Consider the following 15,485-nt stretch of genomic DNA (forward strand, 5'->3'; position numbering starts at 1 on the left):
CTTATTTTATATTGAAAAATAACATTCCAGACTCAGGACTGGCCTGATGACCCAGTGGCAGTTTCTTGCCCAGGGGTTTATATGGGTTTCAATAGAAATCTAAACAATAAACAACTGTGTTCTATAACACACTCTATGCATATACAGACATTCACTTATAAATGGATGCAGAGCAGAGCGAGAATCTTTCCTCTTACAACTCAGCATAGAGTAATATTCAATTAGGCATTTGTGGCTCCAGCCAGATTTTAACAAATACTTGGATCCCAATGCCTTCAGGCAATGGAGCCTCCTGTAACTTCGGGCATAGAGCAGATGTTCTCTTTTTTTCCCAGCCCACCACCACCATGTGAGGTTCGGATGGCAAGAGAAGATCAAGACATATTTTAGAGGGACATTTGCTAACCCTTGTTCCCCAAAAGCATCACAGTTGCCCAAAGCCGGCCTCATGAACCAGTAGCTGGGTTACACATGGCTGTGTGGCACACAACTTCAAAACCCAAACTTGGCTTCAACTCTTCAAAGCAATCAGGGTTGGATTAACATGGAAGCCTCATCTTCAGCAACTACTGAAACAGTGACATCTGTTGACCAGATTCATAGTGAGCGTATACTGGGAAATGGAGGGAATCATGTTGTATGTGCTGTGGCCAAAGATGTTTGCTGTGATGTCTGTACAACATGGAAGCAGGCCAAAACACAGGGAAAACTCCAGGTAGTTTCAAATGAAGGTCAATGATATGTTGAAGTAGTAAAGACTAAACTTTCACAAAATCACTCTTCCTCTTCAGTTTTGCTCTGAATTGCGAAAGACAAACATATCTTCCAAGGGATAGTTTTGAATGAAGTTTCAGTATATCTTCAAGAAAAGAATACCAAAGCTTCAGACTCGCACTTCCTATTCTGTTCTACTCTATGACATCAGAAACATCCACAAGTGGCAAAAGCAGTGATTGTGAAGGAGAATGGAAACAGGGCATAGGGTCTTGCAAGTTGGTGTTGATTCATGCCAACAGAAAGTTCAAAGCTACGGTCATTTCATTATGATAATTTTCCGTTAAAGAAACATTTTAGAAATGCTATGTGTTCTTTGGAGATGTTTGCTTTTATAATCACTGACTATGTTTTTATACAATGAAAGCTGGATCTATTATTGACAGTGGGATTTTATTAAATTGCATTCAATATGGAAATGAAATACTTTCTGAAGCTGGATTTTCTCAGCGAGCCAGGGACAGGGTGCCACATGGCTATGCTGGAGAACTGCGTTTAGCTGAAATGCCAGTCTCTGCTCATCAAGACAGTTTAAACCGGGAAAGCTCAGAGGCAGAAAGGGAATCTCAACCATTAGTCAAGCAGTAACAACTAATGTCCGGATTCACAGTGATTGGATATCAGTTTGCAAAGAGAACTATAGTTTGTGGCTTCTAGCCTTGTCTACACAAGAACAAGTTAAAAATGGAGGAAAAAATCCATGTAGTTTTCATGAAGTTTCAGGATATGTTCAAGCATAGATTACCGAAACTTCACAGACTCACACTTCCTATTCTATTCTATTCTATTCTATGACATCAGAAACATCAACGAGTGGCAAGAGCAGTGGTTGTGGTGGACAAGTGAGTCAGAGCACTGGGGGCTCACAAGGTGGTGGTGATTCATACCAACAGAAAGATCAAAGCTATGTCCGTAAGTTTAAATTAATTTCAATAAATTTTCATTGGAAGCTTTTTAAAAACTGATGTATGATTATTTGGAGTGGGTACTTTCAGAAAAGTTGAAAATATTTTACTTAGATGAAAGATGATTGTGTTTTTGTCATTTTGATTTTACTACATTTTCCTCAAGCTGTATGATTCTTATTTTATATTGAAAAATAACATTCCAGACTCAGGACTGGCCTGATGACCCAGTGGCAGTTTCTTGCCCAGGGGTTTATATGGGTTTCAATAGAAATCTAAACAATAAACAACTGTGTTCTGTAACACAATCTATGCATATACAGACATTCACTTATAAATGGATGCAGAGCAGAGCGAGAATTTTTCCTCTTACAACTCAGCATAGAGTAATATTCAATTAGGCATTTGTGGCTCCAGCCAGATTTTAACAAATACTTGGATCCCGATGCATTCAGGCAATGGAGCCTCCAGTAACTTCGGGCATAGAACAGATGTTCTGTTTTTTCCCAGCCCAGCACCACCATGCAATATCAACACTGGAGTTTCAAGTGGCAAGAGAATATCAAGACATAATTTAGAGGGACATTTGCTACCCTTGTTCCCCAAAAGCATCACAGTTGCCCAAAGTCGGCCTCATAAACCAGTAGATGGGTTACACATGGCTGTGTGGGACACAACTTCAAAACCCAAACTTAGCTTCAACTCTTCAAAGCAATCAGGGCTGGATTAAATGGTAGCCTTATTTTCAGCAAGGGAGTCTCAGCTACTACTGAAACAGTGACATCTACTGGCCAGATTCAGAATGACTGTATACTGGGATATGGAAGGAATCATGCTCTATGTGCTGTGGCCAAAGATGTTTGCTGTGATGTCTGTACAAAATGGAAGCAGGCTAAAATGCAGGGGAAACTCCAGGTAGTTTCAAATGAAGGTCAATGATATGTTGAAGCAGACAAGACTAAACTATCACAAAATCACTCTTCAGTTTAGCTCTGAATTGCAAAAGACAAACATATTATCTACCAAGGGATAGCTTTGAATGAAGTTTCATGATATGTTGAAGAAAAGAATACAAAGTTTTACAGACTCACACTTCTTATTCTGTTCTATTTTTCTGAAATCAGAAACATCCACAAGTGGCAAGAGCAGTAGTTGTGGAGGACAATGGAATCAGAGCACTGGGGGCTCACAAGGTGGTGGTGATTCATACCAACAGAAAGATCAAAGCTATGGCCGTAAGTTTAAATTAATTTTAATAAATTTTCCTTAGAATCTTTTTAAAACCTGATGATTGATTTTTTTGGAGAAGTTACATTCAGAAAAGTTGAAAAGATTTTAATTAGATGAAAGTTGATTTTGTTTTTGTCACTTTGATTTTATTAGATTTTTCCTCAAGCTCTATGATTCTTATTTTATATTGAATAAAATTCTTGAATATTCAGGATTGGCCCAATGAACCAGTGGCAGTATTTTGCAGAAAGGGATTATATAGGTTTGGAAGAAAACTCAATATAAACAATTAACAATTTTGTTCTGTAACACACACTCTGCATATACAGAAATTATCTTAAAAATGGATGCAGAGCAGAACTAGTATCTTTCCTCTTACAACTCGCCACAGAATAATATTCAATTAGGTCTTTGTGGCATAATCCTGAATTTAGCAAATACTTGGATCCTGATACATTCAGGCAATGGAGCCTCCTGTAACTTCGGGCAAAAAGCAGATGTTCTGTTTACTCCCAGCCCAGCATTACCATTCAATATCAACACTGGAGGTACGGGTAGCAAGAGAGGGTTAAGTCGTAATTTGGAGGGTTATAGCTACCCCTTGATCGCCAAAAGCATCACAATACCCAAGGTTGTTCTCATGAACCAGGAGCTTCAACTCTTCAAAACAATCAGGGCTGGATTATCATGGAAGCCTCATTTTCAGCAAGGGAGTCTCAGCCACTACTGAAACAGTGACATCTACTGGCCAGATTCAGAGTGAGTGTATACTGGGATATGGAGGGAATCATGCTGTATGTGCTGTGGCAAAAGATGTTTGCTGTGATGTCTGCACAACATGGAAGCAGGCTAAAACCCAGGGAAAACACCAGGTAGTTGCAAATGAAGGTCAATGATAGGTTGAAGCAGTAAAGACTAAACTATCACAAAATGACTCTTCCTCTTCAGTTTATCTCTGAATTGCAAAAGTCAAACATATCTTCCAAGGGATAGTTTTGAATGAAGTTTCATGATATGTTGAAGAAAAGAATACCAAACCTTCACAGACTCACACTTCCTATTCTGTTCTTTTCTTTGACATCAGAAACATCCACAAGTGGCAAAGGCAGTGATTTTGGAGGACAATGGAAACAGAGCACAGGGGGCTCACAAGGTGGTGGTGATTCATACCAACAAAAAGTTCAAAGCTCTGGTCGTAAGTTAATTATGATAATTTTCCTTTAGACACTTTTTAAAAATGCTATATGTTCTATGGAGATGTTTGCTTTCATAAGCACTGACAATTATTGTACACAATGATCATTGGATCTGTTATTGAAAGTGAGCCAGGGACAGGGTGCCACATGGCTACGCTGGAGACCTGAGTCACAGGCCCTATGGCCAGTCTCAGCTCTTCAGGACAGTTTGAAACACGAAAGCTCAGAGGCAGAAAGGGAATCTCAACCCTTACTCAAACAGTAAGAGCTATTGCCAGATTCACAGTGATTGTATATCAGTTTAGAAAGATAACTATGGTTTGTGGCTTCATGCCAATGATCTGATAGCTTGGCTACACAGGCACAAGTTAAAAACAGAGGAAAATTTCCAGGTAGTCTTTAAAGAAGTTTCAAGGCATTTTCATGCAAACTTCACAGACTCATCCTTCCTATTCTCTTCTATTCTATGACATCAGAAACATCCACAAGTGGCAAGAGCAGTGGAGGACAATTGAACCAGAGCACTGGGGGCTCACAAAGTAGTGGTGATTCATACCAACAGAAAGATCAAAGCTATGGCCGTAAGTTTAAATTAATTTCAATAAATTTTCCTTAGAAAGTTTTTTAAAGCTGATGTTTGATTCTTTGGAGAGGTTACAGTCCGAAAAGTTGAAAATATTTTACTTAGATGAAAGTTGATATTGTTTTTGTCATTTTGATTTTACTACATTTTCCTCAAGCTGTATGATTCTTATTTTATATTGAAAAATACCATTCCAGACTCAGGACTGGCAGTATTTTGCCCAGGGGTTTATATGGGTTTCAACAGAAACTCAATCTAAACAATAAACAACTCTGTTCTGTAACACACTCTCTGCATGTATAGAAATTCACCTATAAATGGAACAGAGCAGTGCTAAAATCTTTCCTCTTACATCTTAGCATAGCATAATATTCAACTAGGTCTTTTTGGCACCAGCCAGAATTTAACAAATACTTGGATCCCGATGCATTCAGGCAATGGAGCCTCCTGTAATTTCAGGCACAGAACAGATGTTCTGTTTCTCCCAGCCCAGCACCACCATGCAACATGAACGCTGGAGGCTCCGGTAGCAAGAGAGGGCTAAGTCAAAATTTAGGGTACATTTGCTACCCCTTGCTCCCCTAAAGCATTACAATTTCCCAAAGCTCTCCTCATGAACCAGTAGCTGTGTTACACATGGCTGTGTGGGACACAACTTCAGTTCCCAAACTTGGCTTCAACTCTTCAAAGCAATCAGGGCTGGATTATCATGGAAGCCTCATTTTCAGCAAGGGAGTCTCAGCTACCACTGAAACAGTGACATCTACTGGCCAGATTCAAAGTGACTGTATACTTGGATATGGAGGGAATCATGCTGTATGTGCTGTGGCCAAAGATATTTGCTGTGATGTCAGTACAACATGGAAACAGGCTAAAATTCAGGGGAAACTCCAGGAATTTGCAAATGAAAGTCAATGATATGTTGAAGCAGACAAGACTAAACTATCACAAAATCACTCTTCCTCTTCAGTTTTGCTCTGAATTGGAAAAGACAAACATATCCTCCAAGGGATAGTATTCAATGAAGTTTCATGATATGTTGAAGAAAAGAATACCAAAGCTTCACAGACTCACACTTCCTATTCTGTTTTATTTTTTGACATCAGAAACATCCACGAGTGGCAAGAGCACTGGTTGTGGAGGACAATGGAACCAGAGCACTGGGGGCTCACAAGGTGGTGGTGATTCATACCAACAGAAAGATAAAAGCTATGGCCGTAAGTTTAAATTAATTTTAATACATTTTCCTTGGAATCTTTTTAAAAGCTGATGTTTGATTCTTTGGAGCGGTTACAGTCAGAAAAGTTGAAAATATTTTAATTAGAGGACAGTTGATTTTGTTTTTGTCTCTTTCATTTTATTATATTTTTCCTCAAGCTGTATGATTCCTATTTTATATTAAATAATATCCTTCCATTCTCAGTATTTGCCTGATGAAACCAGTAGCAGTATTTTGTAGAAGGGGTTTATGTAGGTTTGGAAGAAAACTCAGTCTTAACAATTAATTATTGTGTTCTGTAAACCATACTCTGCATATTCAGAAATTAATTTAAAAATGGATGCAGAGCAGAGCTAGTATCTTTCCTCTTACAACTCACCATAGAATAATATTCTGTTAGGTATTTGTGGCACCAGCCTGAATTTACCAAATACTTGGATCCCGATGCCTACAGGCAATGGAGCCTCCTTTTACTTCGGGCATAGAGCATATTTTCTATTTACTCCCAGCCCAGCAACACTATGCAATATCAGCACTGGAGGTTCGGGTAGCAAGTGAGGGTTAAGTCATAATTTGGAGGGGTATTGCTACCCCTTGATCTAGAAGAATATCACAATTGCTCAAGGTTGGCCTAATGAACAAATAGCTTCAACTCTTCAAAGCAATCAGGTCTGGATTAACATGGAAGCCTCATTTTCCGCAAGGGAGTCTCAGCTATTACTGAAACAGTGATATCTACTGGCCAGGTTCAGAGTGAGTGTACACTGGGATATGGAGGGAATCATGCTGTATGTGCTGTGGCCAATGATCTTTGCTGTGATGTCTGTACAACGTGGAAGCAGGCTAAAATACAGGGAAAATTCCAGGTAGTTGCAAATGAAGGTCAATGAAATGTTGAAGCAGACAAGACTAAACTATAACAAAATACTCTTCCTCTTCAGTTTTGCCTTGAATTGCAAAAGATAAACATATCTTCCACGGGATAGTTTTGAATGAAGTTTCAGTATATTTTGAAGAAAAGAATATCAAAGTTTCAGACTCGCACTTCCTATTCTGTTCTACTCTATGACATCAGAAACAGCCACAAGTGGCAAAGGCAGTGATTTTGAAGGACAATGGAAACGGCATAGGGGGCTCGCAAGGTGGTGTTGATTCATGCCAACAGAAAGTTCAAAGCTATGGTCATAAATTTCAATTAATTATGATAATTTTTCTTTAGAAACTTTTTAAAAATGCTATATGTTCTATGGAGATGTTTGCTTTCTTAAGCACTGACAATTAATTTATACAATGATCATTGGATCTGTAATTGAAAGTGGGATTTTATTAAATTTCATTCAATATGAAAAAGAAATACTTTTTGAACCTGGGTTGGTTCAGTGAGCCAGGGACAGGGTGCCACATGGCTATGCTGGAGACATGAGTCACAGGCCCTGTGCCCAGTCTCAGCTCCTCAGGATAGTTTGAAACAGGAAAGCTCAGAGGCAGAAAGGGAATCTCAACCATTACTGAAACAGTAAGAGCTATTGCCAGATTCACAGTGATTGTATATCAGTTTGGAAAGTTAACTATGGTTTATGACTTCTAGCCAAGGATCTGATAGCTTGGCTACACTGGAACAAGTTAAAAAGAGAGGAAAAAAAATCCAGTAGTCTTCAATGAAGTTTCAAGGCATGTTCTAGCAAACCTCGCAGACTCACACTTCCTATTCTGTTCTTTTCTATAACATCAGAAACATCCACAAGTGGCAAGAGCAGTGGTTGTGGAGGACAATTGAGTCAGAGCACTGGGGGCTCACAAGGTGGTGGTGATTCATACCAACAGAAAGATCAAAGCTATGGCCGTAAGTTTAAATTAATTAATGCTACACCAATACCTTTTAAGTCAGATGTAACCTCAGCTTTGAAGTCTACAAACCTTGAAGATGTAACCGTTAGTTCTTGTAGATTTAAACATTATTCTGAAGATGTAAACTTAGATTTTGAAGACTGTAATCTGTAAGCATTTGTATTTATTGAAAGAATTTGTATTTATTATTTAGCTATTTACATTGATCTGTTACCACTTGGTCCTGTTCTCTCCTTTACCTCAAGTTCTAAGTTCCTACAAAGTTAGCCTTGTTGTTTTATACCCACTTGTTTGATGTAATTTTCCAATATTGGTTCTGTGTAAACCGAAGTGGTATGTACTAGTACATGAACTCCGGTATATAAAAGCCTTTAAATAAAATAAATAAAATAAATAAATTTTTCTTAGACGTTTTTTAAAATTGTTTGATTTTTTGGAGAGGTTACATTCAGAAAAGTGGGAAATATTTTACTTAGAAGAAAGTTGTTTGTGTTTTTGTCACTTTGATTTTACCACATTTTCCTCAAGCTGTATGATTCTTATTTTATATTCAAAAATATCATTCCAGACTCAGGACTGACCAAATGACACAGTGGCAGTATTTTGTCCAGGGGTTTATACGGGTTTGAACAGAAAAGTAATCCAAACAATTAATAATTGTGTTCTGTAACATACCCTCTGCATATACAGAAATTGACTTTAAAATGGATGCAGAGCAGAGGTAGTATCTTTCAAAATACAACTCACCATAGAATAATATTCAACTAGGTCTTTGTGGCACCAGACTGAATTTAACGAATACTTGGATCTCGATGCCTTTAGGCAAAGGAGGTACCTGTAATTTCGGGCATAGAGCAGTTGTTCTGTTTACTCCCAGCCCAGCACAACTATGCAATATCAGCACTGGAGGTTCGGGTACCAAGAGAGGGTTAAGTCAAAATTTGGAGGGGTATTGCTTCCCCTTCATCCCCAAAAGCATCACAATTGCCCAAGACTGGCCTCATGAACCAGTTGCTGTGTTACACATGGCTGTCTGGGACACAACGTCAAATCCCAAACTTGGCTTCAACTCTTTAAAGCAATCAAGACTGGAATAAATGAAAGCCTCATTTTCAGCAAGGGAGCCTAAGCTATTATTGAAACAGTGACATCTACTGGCCAGATTCAGAGTGACTGTATACTGGGATATGGAGGGAATCATGCTATATGTGCTGTGGCCAAAGATGTTTGTTATGATGTCTGTGCAGCATGGAAGCAGGCTAAAATGATGGGAAAGCTCTAAGTAGTTGCAAATGAAGGTTTATGATATGTTGAAAAAGAGAAGAATAAACTATAACAAAATCACTCTTCCTCATCAGGTTTGTTTTGATTTGCAAAGACAAACACATTTTCCAAGGATAGTTTTGAATGAAGTTTCATGATATGTTGAAGAAAAGAATATCAAACCTTCACAAACTCGCACTTCCTATTCTGTTCTTTTCTTTGACATCAGAAACATCAACAAGTGGCAAAGGCAGTGATTTTGGAGGACAATGGAAACAGAGCACAGGGGGCTCGCAAGGTGGTGGTGATTCATACCAACAGAAAGTTCAAAGCTCTGGTCGTAAGTTTCAATTAATTATGATAATTTTCCTTTAAAATCCTTTCAAAAATGCTATATATTCATTGGAGATGTTTGCTTTCATAAACACTGACAATGTTTTTATGCAATGATCGTTGATCTGTTATTGAAAGTGGGAGTTTATTACATTTCCTTCAATATGAAAATGAAATACTTTCTGATCCTGGGTTGGTTCAGTGAGCCAGGGACAGGGTGCCACATGGCTACGCTGGAGATCTGAGTCAAATGGCCCTATGGCCAGTCTCAGCTCCTCAGGACAGTTTGAACAGCATTTTCAGTACCTGGAAGAAAGAGAATTTCCACCATTACTCAAGCAGTAAGAGCTATTGTCCAAACTCACAGTGATTGTATATCAGTTTGCAAAGAGAACTATGGTTTGTGCCTTCTAGCCAAGGATCTGATAGCTTGGCTACACAGGAACAAGTTAAAAAGAGAGGAAAAACTCCAGATAGTCTTCAATGAAGTTTCAAGGCATGTTCAAGCAAACCTCACAGACTCACACTTCCTATTCTGTTCATTTCTCTGACATCAGAAACATCCACGAGTGGCAAGAGCAGTGGTTGTGGAGGACAATTAAGTCAGAGCACTGGGAGCTCACAAGGTGGTGGTGATTCATACCAACAGAAAGATCAAAGCTATGCCCGTAAGTTTAAATTAATTTCAATACAATTTCCTTGGAAGCTTTTTAAAAACTGATGTATGATTATTTGGAATGGGTACATTCAGAAAAGTTGAAAATATTTTACTTAGATGAAAGTTGATTTTGTGTTTGTCATTTTGATTTTACTACATTTTCCTCAAGCTGTATGATTCTTATTTTATATTGATAAATATCATTCTAGACTCAGGACTGGCATAATGACGCAGTGGCAGTATTTTGCCCACGGGTTTATATGGGTTTGAAAGGAACTCAAACAAAACAATAAACAACTGTCTTCTGTAACACACTCTCTGCATATACAGATATTCACCTATAAATGGAGGCAAAGCAGAGCTAGTATATTTCCTCTTACAACTCAGCATAGCATAATATTCAACTAGGTCCTTGTGGCACAAGCCATAATTTAACAAATACTTGGATCCCGATGCATTCAGGCAATGGAGCCTCCTGTAACTTGGGGCATAGAACAGATGTTCTGTTTTCTCTCAGCCCAGCACCACCATTCAACATCAACACTGGAGGTTCGGGTAGCAAGAGAGGGTTAAGTCAAAATTTAGAGGGGCATTTGCTACCCCTTCCTCCCCAAAAGCATCACAATTGCCCAAGGTTGGCCTCATGAACCAGTAGCTGTGTTACACATGGCTGTGTGGGACACAACTTCAGTTCCCAAACTTGGTTTCAACTCTTCACAGCAATCAGGGCTGGATTAAATGGAAGCCTCATTTTCAGCAAGGGAGTCTCAGCTACTACTGAAACAGTGACATCTACTGGCCAGATTCAGAATGAGTGTATACTGGGATATGGAAGGAATCATGCTCTATGTGCTGTGGCCAAAGATGTTTGCTGTGATGTCTGTAGAAAATGGAAGCAGGCTAAAATGCAGGGGAAACACCAGGTAGTTTCAAATGACAGTCAATGATATGTTGAAGCAGACAAGACTAAACTATCACAAAATCGCTCTTCAGTTTAGCTCCGAATTGCAAAAGAGAAACATATTATCTACCAAGGGATAGTTTTAAATGACGTTTCATGATATGTTGAAGAAAAGAATACCAAGGTTTTACAGTCTCACACTTCTTATTCTGTTCTATTTTTTTGACATCAGAAACATCCACAAGTGGCAAGAGCAGTGGTTGTGGAGGACAATTGAACCAGAGCACTGGGGGCTCACAAGGTGGTGGTGATTCATACCAACAGAAAGATCAAAGCTATGGCCGTAAGTTTAAATTAATTTTAATAAATTTTTCTTAGACTTTTTTAAAATTGTTTGATTTTTTGGAGAGTTTACATTCAGAAAAGTGGGAAATATTTTACTTAAAAGAAGTTGTTTTTGTTTTTGTCACTTTGATTTTACTACATTTTCCTAAGCAGTATCACACTTATTTTATATTGAAAAATATCATTTGAGATTCAGGACTGACCTGATGACCGAGTGGCAGTATTTTGCCCAGGGGTTTATATGGGTTTGAACAGAAAAGTAATCCAATTAACAATTGTGTTCTATAACAAACACTCTGCATATACAGAAATTGACTTTAAAATGGATGCAGAGCAGAGCTAGTATCTTTCAACTTACAACTCACCATAGAATAATATTCAAGTCGGTCTTTGTGGCACCCGATGCCTTCAGGCAATGGAGCCTCCTGTAACTTCAGGCATAGATTAGATGTTCTATTTACTCCCATCCCAGCCCCACCATGCAATATCAGCACTGGAGGTTCTGGTAGCAAGCGAGGGTTGTCATAATTTGGAGGGGTATTGCTACCCCTTGATCCCCAAAAGCATCACAATTGCCCAAGGCTGGCCTCATGAACCAGTAGCTGTGTTAACATGGCCGTGTGGGACACAATGTCAAATCCCAAACTTGGCTTCAATTCTTTAAAGCAGTCAGGGCTGGATTAAATGGAAGCCTCATTTTCAGCAAGGGAGTCTCAGCTGCTACTGAAACAGTGGCATCTGCTGGCCAGATTCAGCGTGACCGTATTCTGGGATATGGAAGGAATCATGCAGTATGTGCTGTGGCCAAAGATGTTTGTTATGATGTCTGTACAGCATGGAAGCAGGCTAAAAAGCAGGGAAAGCTCCAAGTAGTCGCAAATGAAGGTTCATGATATGTTGAAAAAGAGAAGACTAAACCATCACAAAATCTCTCTTCCTCAACAGTTTTGTTTTGATTTGCAAAGACAAACAGATTTTGAAAGGGATAGTTTTGAATGAAGTTTCATGATATGTTGAAGAAAAGAATACCAAAGCTTCACAGGCTAACACTTGCTATTCTGTTTTATTCTTTGACATCAGAAACATCCACAAGTGGCAAAAGCAGTGATTTTGGAGGACAATGGAAACAGAGCACAGGGGGCTCGCAAGTTGTTGTTGATTCATACCAACAGAAAGTTCAAAGCTCTGGTCGTAAGTTTCAATTAATTATGATAATTTTCCCTTAGAAACTTTTTAAAAATGCTGTGTTCTTTGGAGATGTTTGATTTTATAAGCTAAGTTCTAATTACCTTTATGCTAGGTTACTGAAGTTATTTTGATCACTCTAATAGTTATTTGCAACTTATCTTGATTACTCTTCTTGTTAATTGTAACTTTCCCAGGTTAAGTTTGATGTAAGCCGGTGTGATAAGACTTTTTGTCCTGAACATCGGTATATTAAAAAGATTTAAATAAATGAGCACTGACAAGGTTTTTATACAATTATCACTGGATCTGTTATTGAAAGTGGGATTTTATTAAATTTCATTCAATATGAAAATGAAATACTTTCTGAACCTGGGTTGGTTCAGTGAGCCAGGGACAGGGTGCCATATGGCTACGCTGGAGACCTGAGTCACAGGCCCTATGGCCAGTCTCAGATCCTCAGGACAATTTGAAACAGGAAAGCTCAGAGGCAGAAAGGGAATCTCAACCATTACTCAAACAGTAAGAGCTATTGCCAGATTCACAGTGATTGTATATCAGTTTGCAAAGAGAACTGTGGTTTGTGGCTTTTAGCCAAGGATCTGATAGACTGGCTACACAGGAACAAGTTAAAAATAGAGGAAAATATCCAGTAGTCTTCAATGAAGTTTCAAGGCATGTTCTCGCAAACGTCACAGACTCACACTTTCTATTCTGTTCTATTCTACAACATCAGAAACATCCACAAGTGGCAAGAGCAGTGGTTGTGGTGGACAATTGAGCCAGAGCACTGGGAGCTCACAAGGTGGTGGTGATTCATACCAACAGAAAGATCAAAGCTATGGCCGTAAGTTTACATTAATTTCAATAAATTTTCCTTAGAAGCTTTTTAAAAACTGATGTTTGATTTTTTGAAGAGGTTACATTCGGAAAGATTGAAAATATTTAAATTTGATAAAATTTGATTTTGTTTTGGTCACTTTGATTTTATTATATTTTTCCTCAAGCTGTATGATTCTTATTTTATATTGAATAACATCCTTCCAATCTCAGGATTGGCTTGATGAACCAGTGCCTGTATTTTGCAGAAGGGGATTTTATAGGTTTGGAAGAAAACTCAATCTAAACAATTAACAATTGTGTTCTGTAACACACACACTGTATATATAGAAATTGATTTAAAAATGGATGCAGAGCTAGTATCTTTCCCATTACAACTCACCATAGAATAATATTCAACTCGGTCTTTGTGGCACCAGCCAGAATTTAGCAAATACTTGGATACCGATGCCTTCAGGCAATGGAGCTTCCTGTAATTTCAGGCATAGAGCAGATGTTCTGTTTACTCCCATCCCAGCACCACCATGCAATATCAACCCAGGATGTTCGGGTAGCAAGAGAGGGTTAAGTCATAATTTGGAGGGGTATTGCTTCCCCTTTTTCCCCAAAAGCATCAAAATTGTCCAAGGTTGGCCTCATGAACCAGTAGCTGTGTTACACAGGGCTGTCTGGGACAGAACTTCAAATCCCACACTTGGCTTCAACTCTTTAAAGCAATCAGGGCAGGATTAACATGGAAGCCCCATTTTCAGCAAGGGAGTCTGAGCTACTACTGAAACAGTGGCATCTACTTGCCATATTCAGAGTGAGTGTATACTGGGATATGGAAGGAATCATGTGCTTCGGCCAAAGATGTTTGCTGTGATGTCTGTACAGTATGGAAACAGGCTAAAATGCAGGGAAAACTCCAAATAACTACAAATGAAGGTTCATGATATGATGAAAAAGAGAAGACAAAACCATCACAAAAAACTCTTTTCCTCTTCAGTTTTGTTTTGATTCGCAAAGGGAAACATATCTTCCAAGGGATAGTTTTGAATGATGTTTCATGATATGTTGAAGAAAAGAATACCAAATCTTCACAGACTCACACTTCCTATTCTGTTCTGCTTTGTGTCATCAGAAACATTCGCGAGTAGCAAAGGCAGTGGTGTTCAGATTTAATTACTCACCTTTTCCAAACCTTAATTCAAAATAAGTAATATACTCTGTTCAGAAGAAACCTTTTTTTATTGGCATTAACATTCAAGATATTTCCCTGCCATCAAGTTGAGAAATCACTGGTTTAAATGCAATTAGAAATTATAATTTTTCACATTTAGATATAAAAGAGTTATATTAATAATACAAAATTGTCATTCATAAGTGGTTTCTGTTTTCTTAATTTCAGCATGTGCCCCTGTTCTGACATCTCATAGATGTAAGGGCCTTGTTCACTAAGCAAATTTTCCAGATACAAAATGTGGAAAACCTTTAATACATAGTCTCCTAAGTCAGCTATGAGCAAGGCTTATGGTGGATGTCATAACACTGATAGTAGATTTAACTCATTTATCATATAAAATGATAAAATAAAATACAATATGTAAGAAAATATCCAGATAAAAATCAACCTCAAAGAAGGAAGGAAGCATGAAGGAATCCTGAAGGGAAGCCAGAAAAATGTTTTTTGCTATGTTTACACTAATTCTATGCTTCTCATTCTAGGTGGAGGTCAATACACAGACCAACAGAAACAAGGCCAATATGGATCAAAGAAGCAGTATTGAAAAACTACTTCAGACAATCAAGATCATCCATATTATTAAATTGTCCATCATTCTGATTTTAAAGGTCAATCTTATAATAATGTTAACTCCAAAGTTTATTTTGTCATCCAAATTCATAAATTGATTAGATAAAATTATCCTGCAATATTAAAGCATAACATATGTGTCTGCTAATTTCTTAATACAAAATGTATAATGGTATAATACACAAAGTAAACTATTAGGATGAATTACTCACTATGCAGGGCGGATGACTAGGGATGTGCAGAAGGGACGGATTTGTCCGATTCAGTATTCGTATTCATCGGGACCCAAATATGTTGCATTCGTTCAATGGGGGAAAATCCCGATCCGTTGATAAGTTTTATTTGTTTTCCGATTCCCATTAAAGTCAATGGGGGAAGTATTTGCAGCCTATTTTTGGCTGCAGAATTGG

General features: G+C 38.2%; 1 protein-coding gene across 31 annotated transcripts in view; it reads left to right on the forward strand.

Annotated features, from left to right (window-relative positions):
• LOC115095534 (loricrin-like) overlaps window positions 1–15,217 on the forward strand; it is a 43,162-nt gene extending 27,945 nt beyond the window's left edge. For 9 of the 31 annotated variants that reach the window (XM_029609385.1, XM_029609392.1, XM_029609391.1 and 6 more), the window contains 12 exons: window positions 1,576–1,686; window positions 2,804–2,914; window positions 3,994–4,104; window positions 4,582–4,686; window positions 5,795–5,905; window positions 7,640–7,750; window positions 9,248–9,358; window positions 9,909–10,019; window positions 11,143–11,253; window positions 12,336–12,446; window positions 13,177–13,287; window positions 14,988–15,217. In XM_029609385.1, coding sequence (XP_029465245.1) covers window positions 1,576–1,686; window positions 2,804–2,914; window positions 3,994–4,104; window positions 4,582–4,686; window positions 5,795–5,905; window positions 7,640–7,750; window positions 9,248–9,358; window positions 9,909–10,019; window positions 11,143–11,253; window positions 12,336–12,446; window positions 13,177–13,287; window positions 14,988–15,049 — 1,277 coding nt within the window. In that variant the 3' untranslated portion in view covers window positions 15,050–15,217. The remainder of the gene's footprint in view (window positions 1–1,575; window positions 1,687–2,803; window positions 2,915–3,993; window positions 4,105–4,581; window positions 4,687–5,794; window positions 5,906–7,639; window positions 7,751–9,247; window positions 9,359–9,908; window positions 10,020–11,142; window positions 11,254–12,335; window positions 12,447–13,176; window positions 13,288–14,987) is intronic. The other 22 variants (XM_029609393.1, XM_029609405.1, XM_029609417.1 and 19 more) reach the window with 20 other exon arrangements.
• Window positions 15,218–15,485: the final 268 nt, after the last annotated feature.

The sequence above is a fragment of the Rhinatrema bivittatum genome, chromosome 7 (assembly GCF_901001135.1).
Source record: "Rhinatrema bivittatum chromosome 7, aRhiBiv1.1, whole genome shotgun sequence".
Taxonomy (NCBI): domain Eukaryota; kingdom Metazoa; phylum Chordata; class Amphibia; order Gymnophiona; family Rhinatrematidae; genus Rhinatrema; species Rhinatrema bivittatum.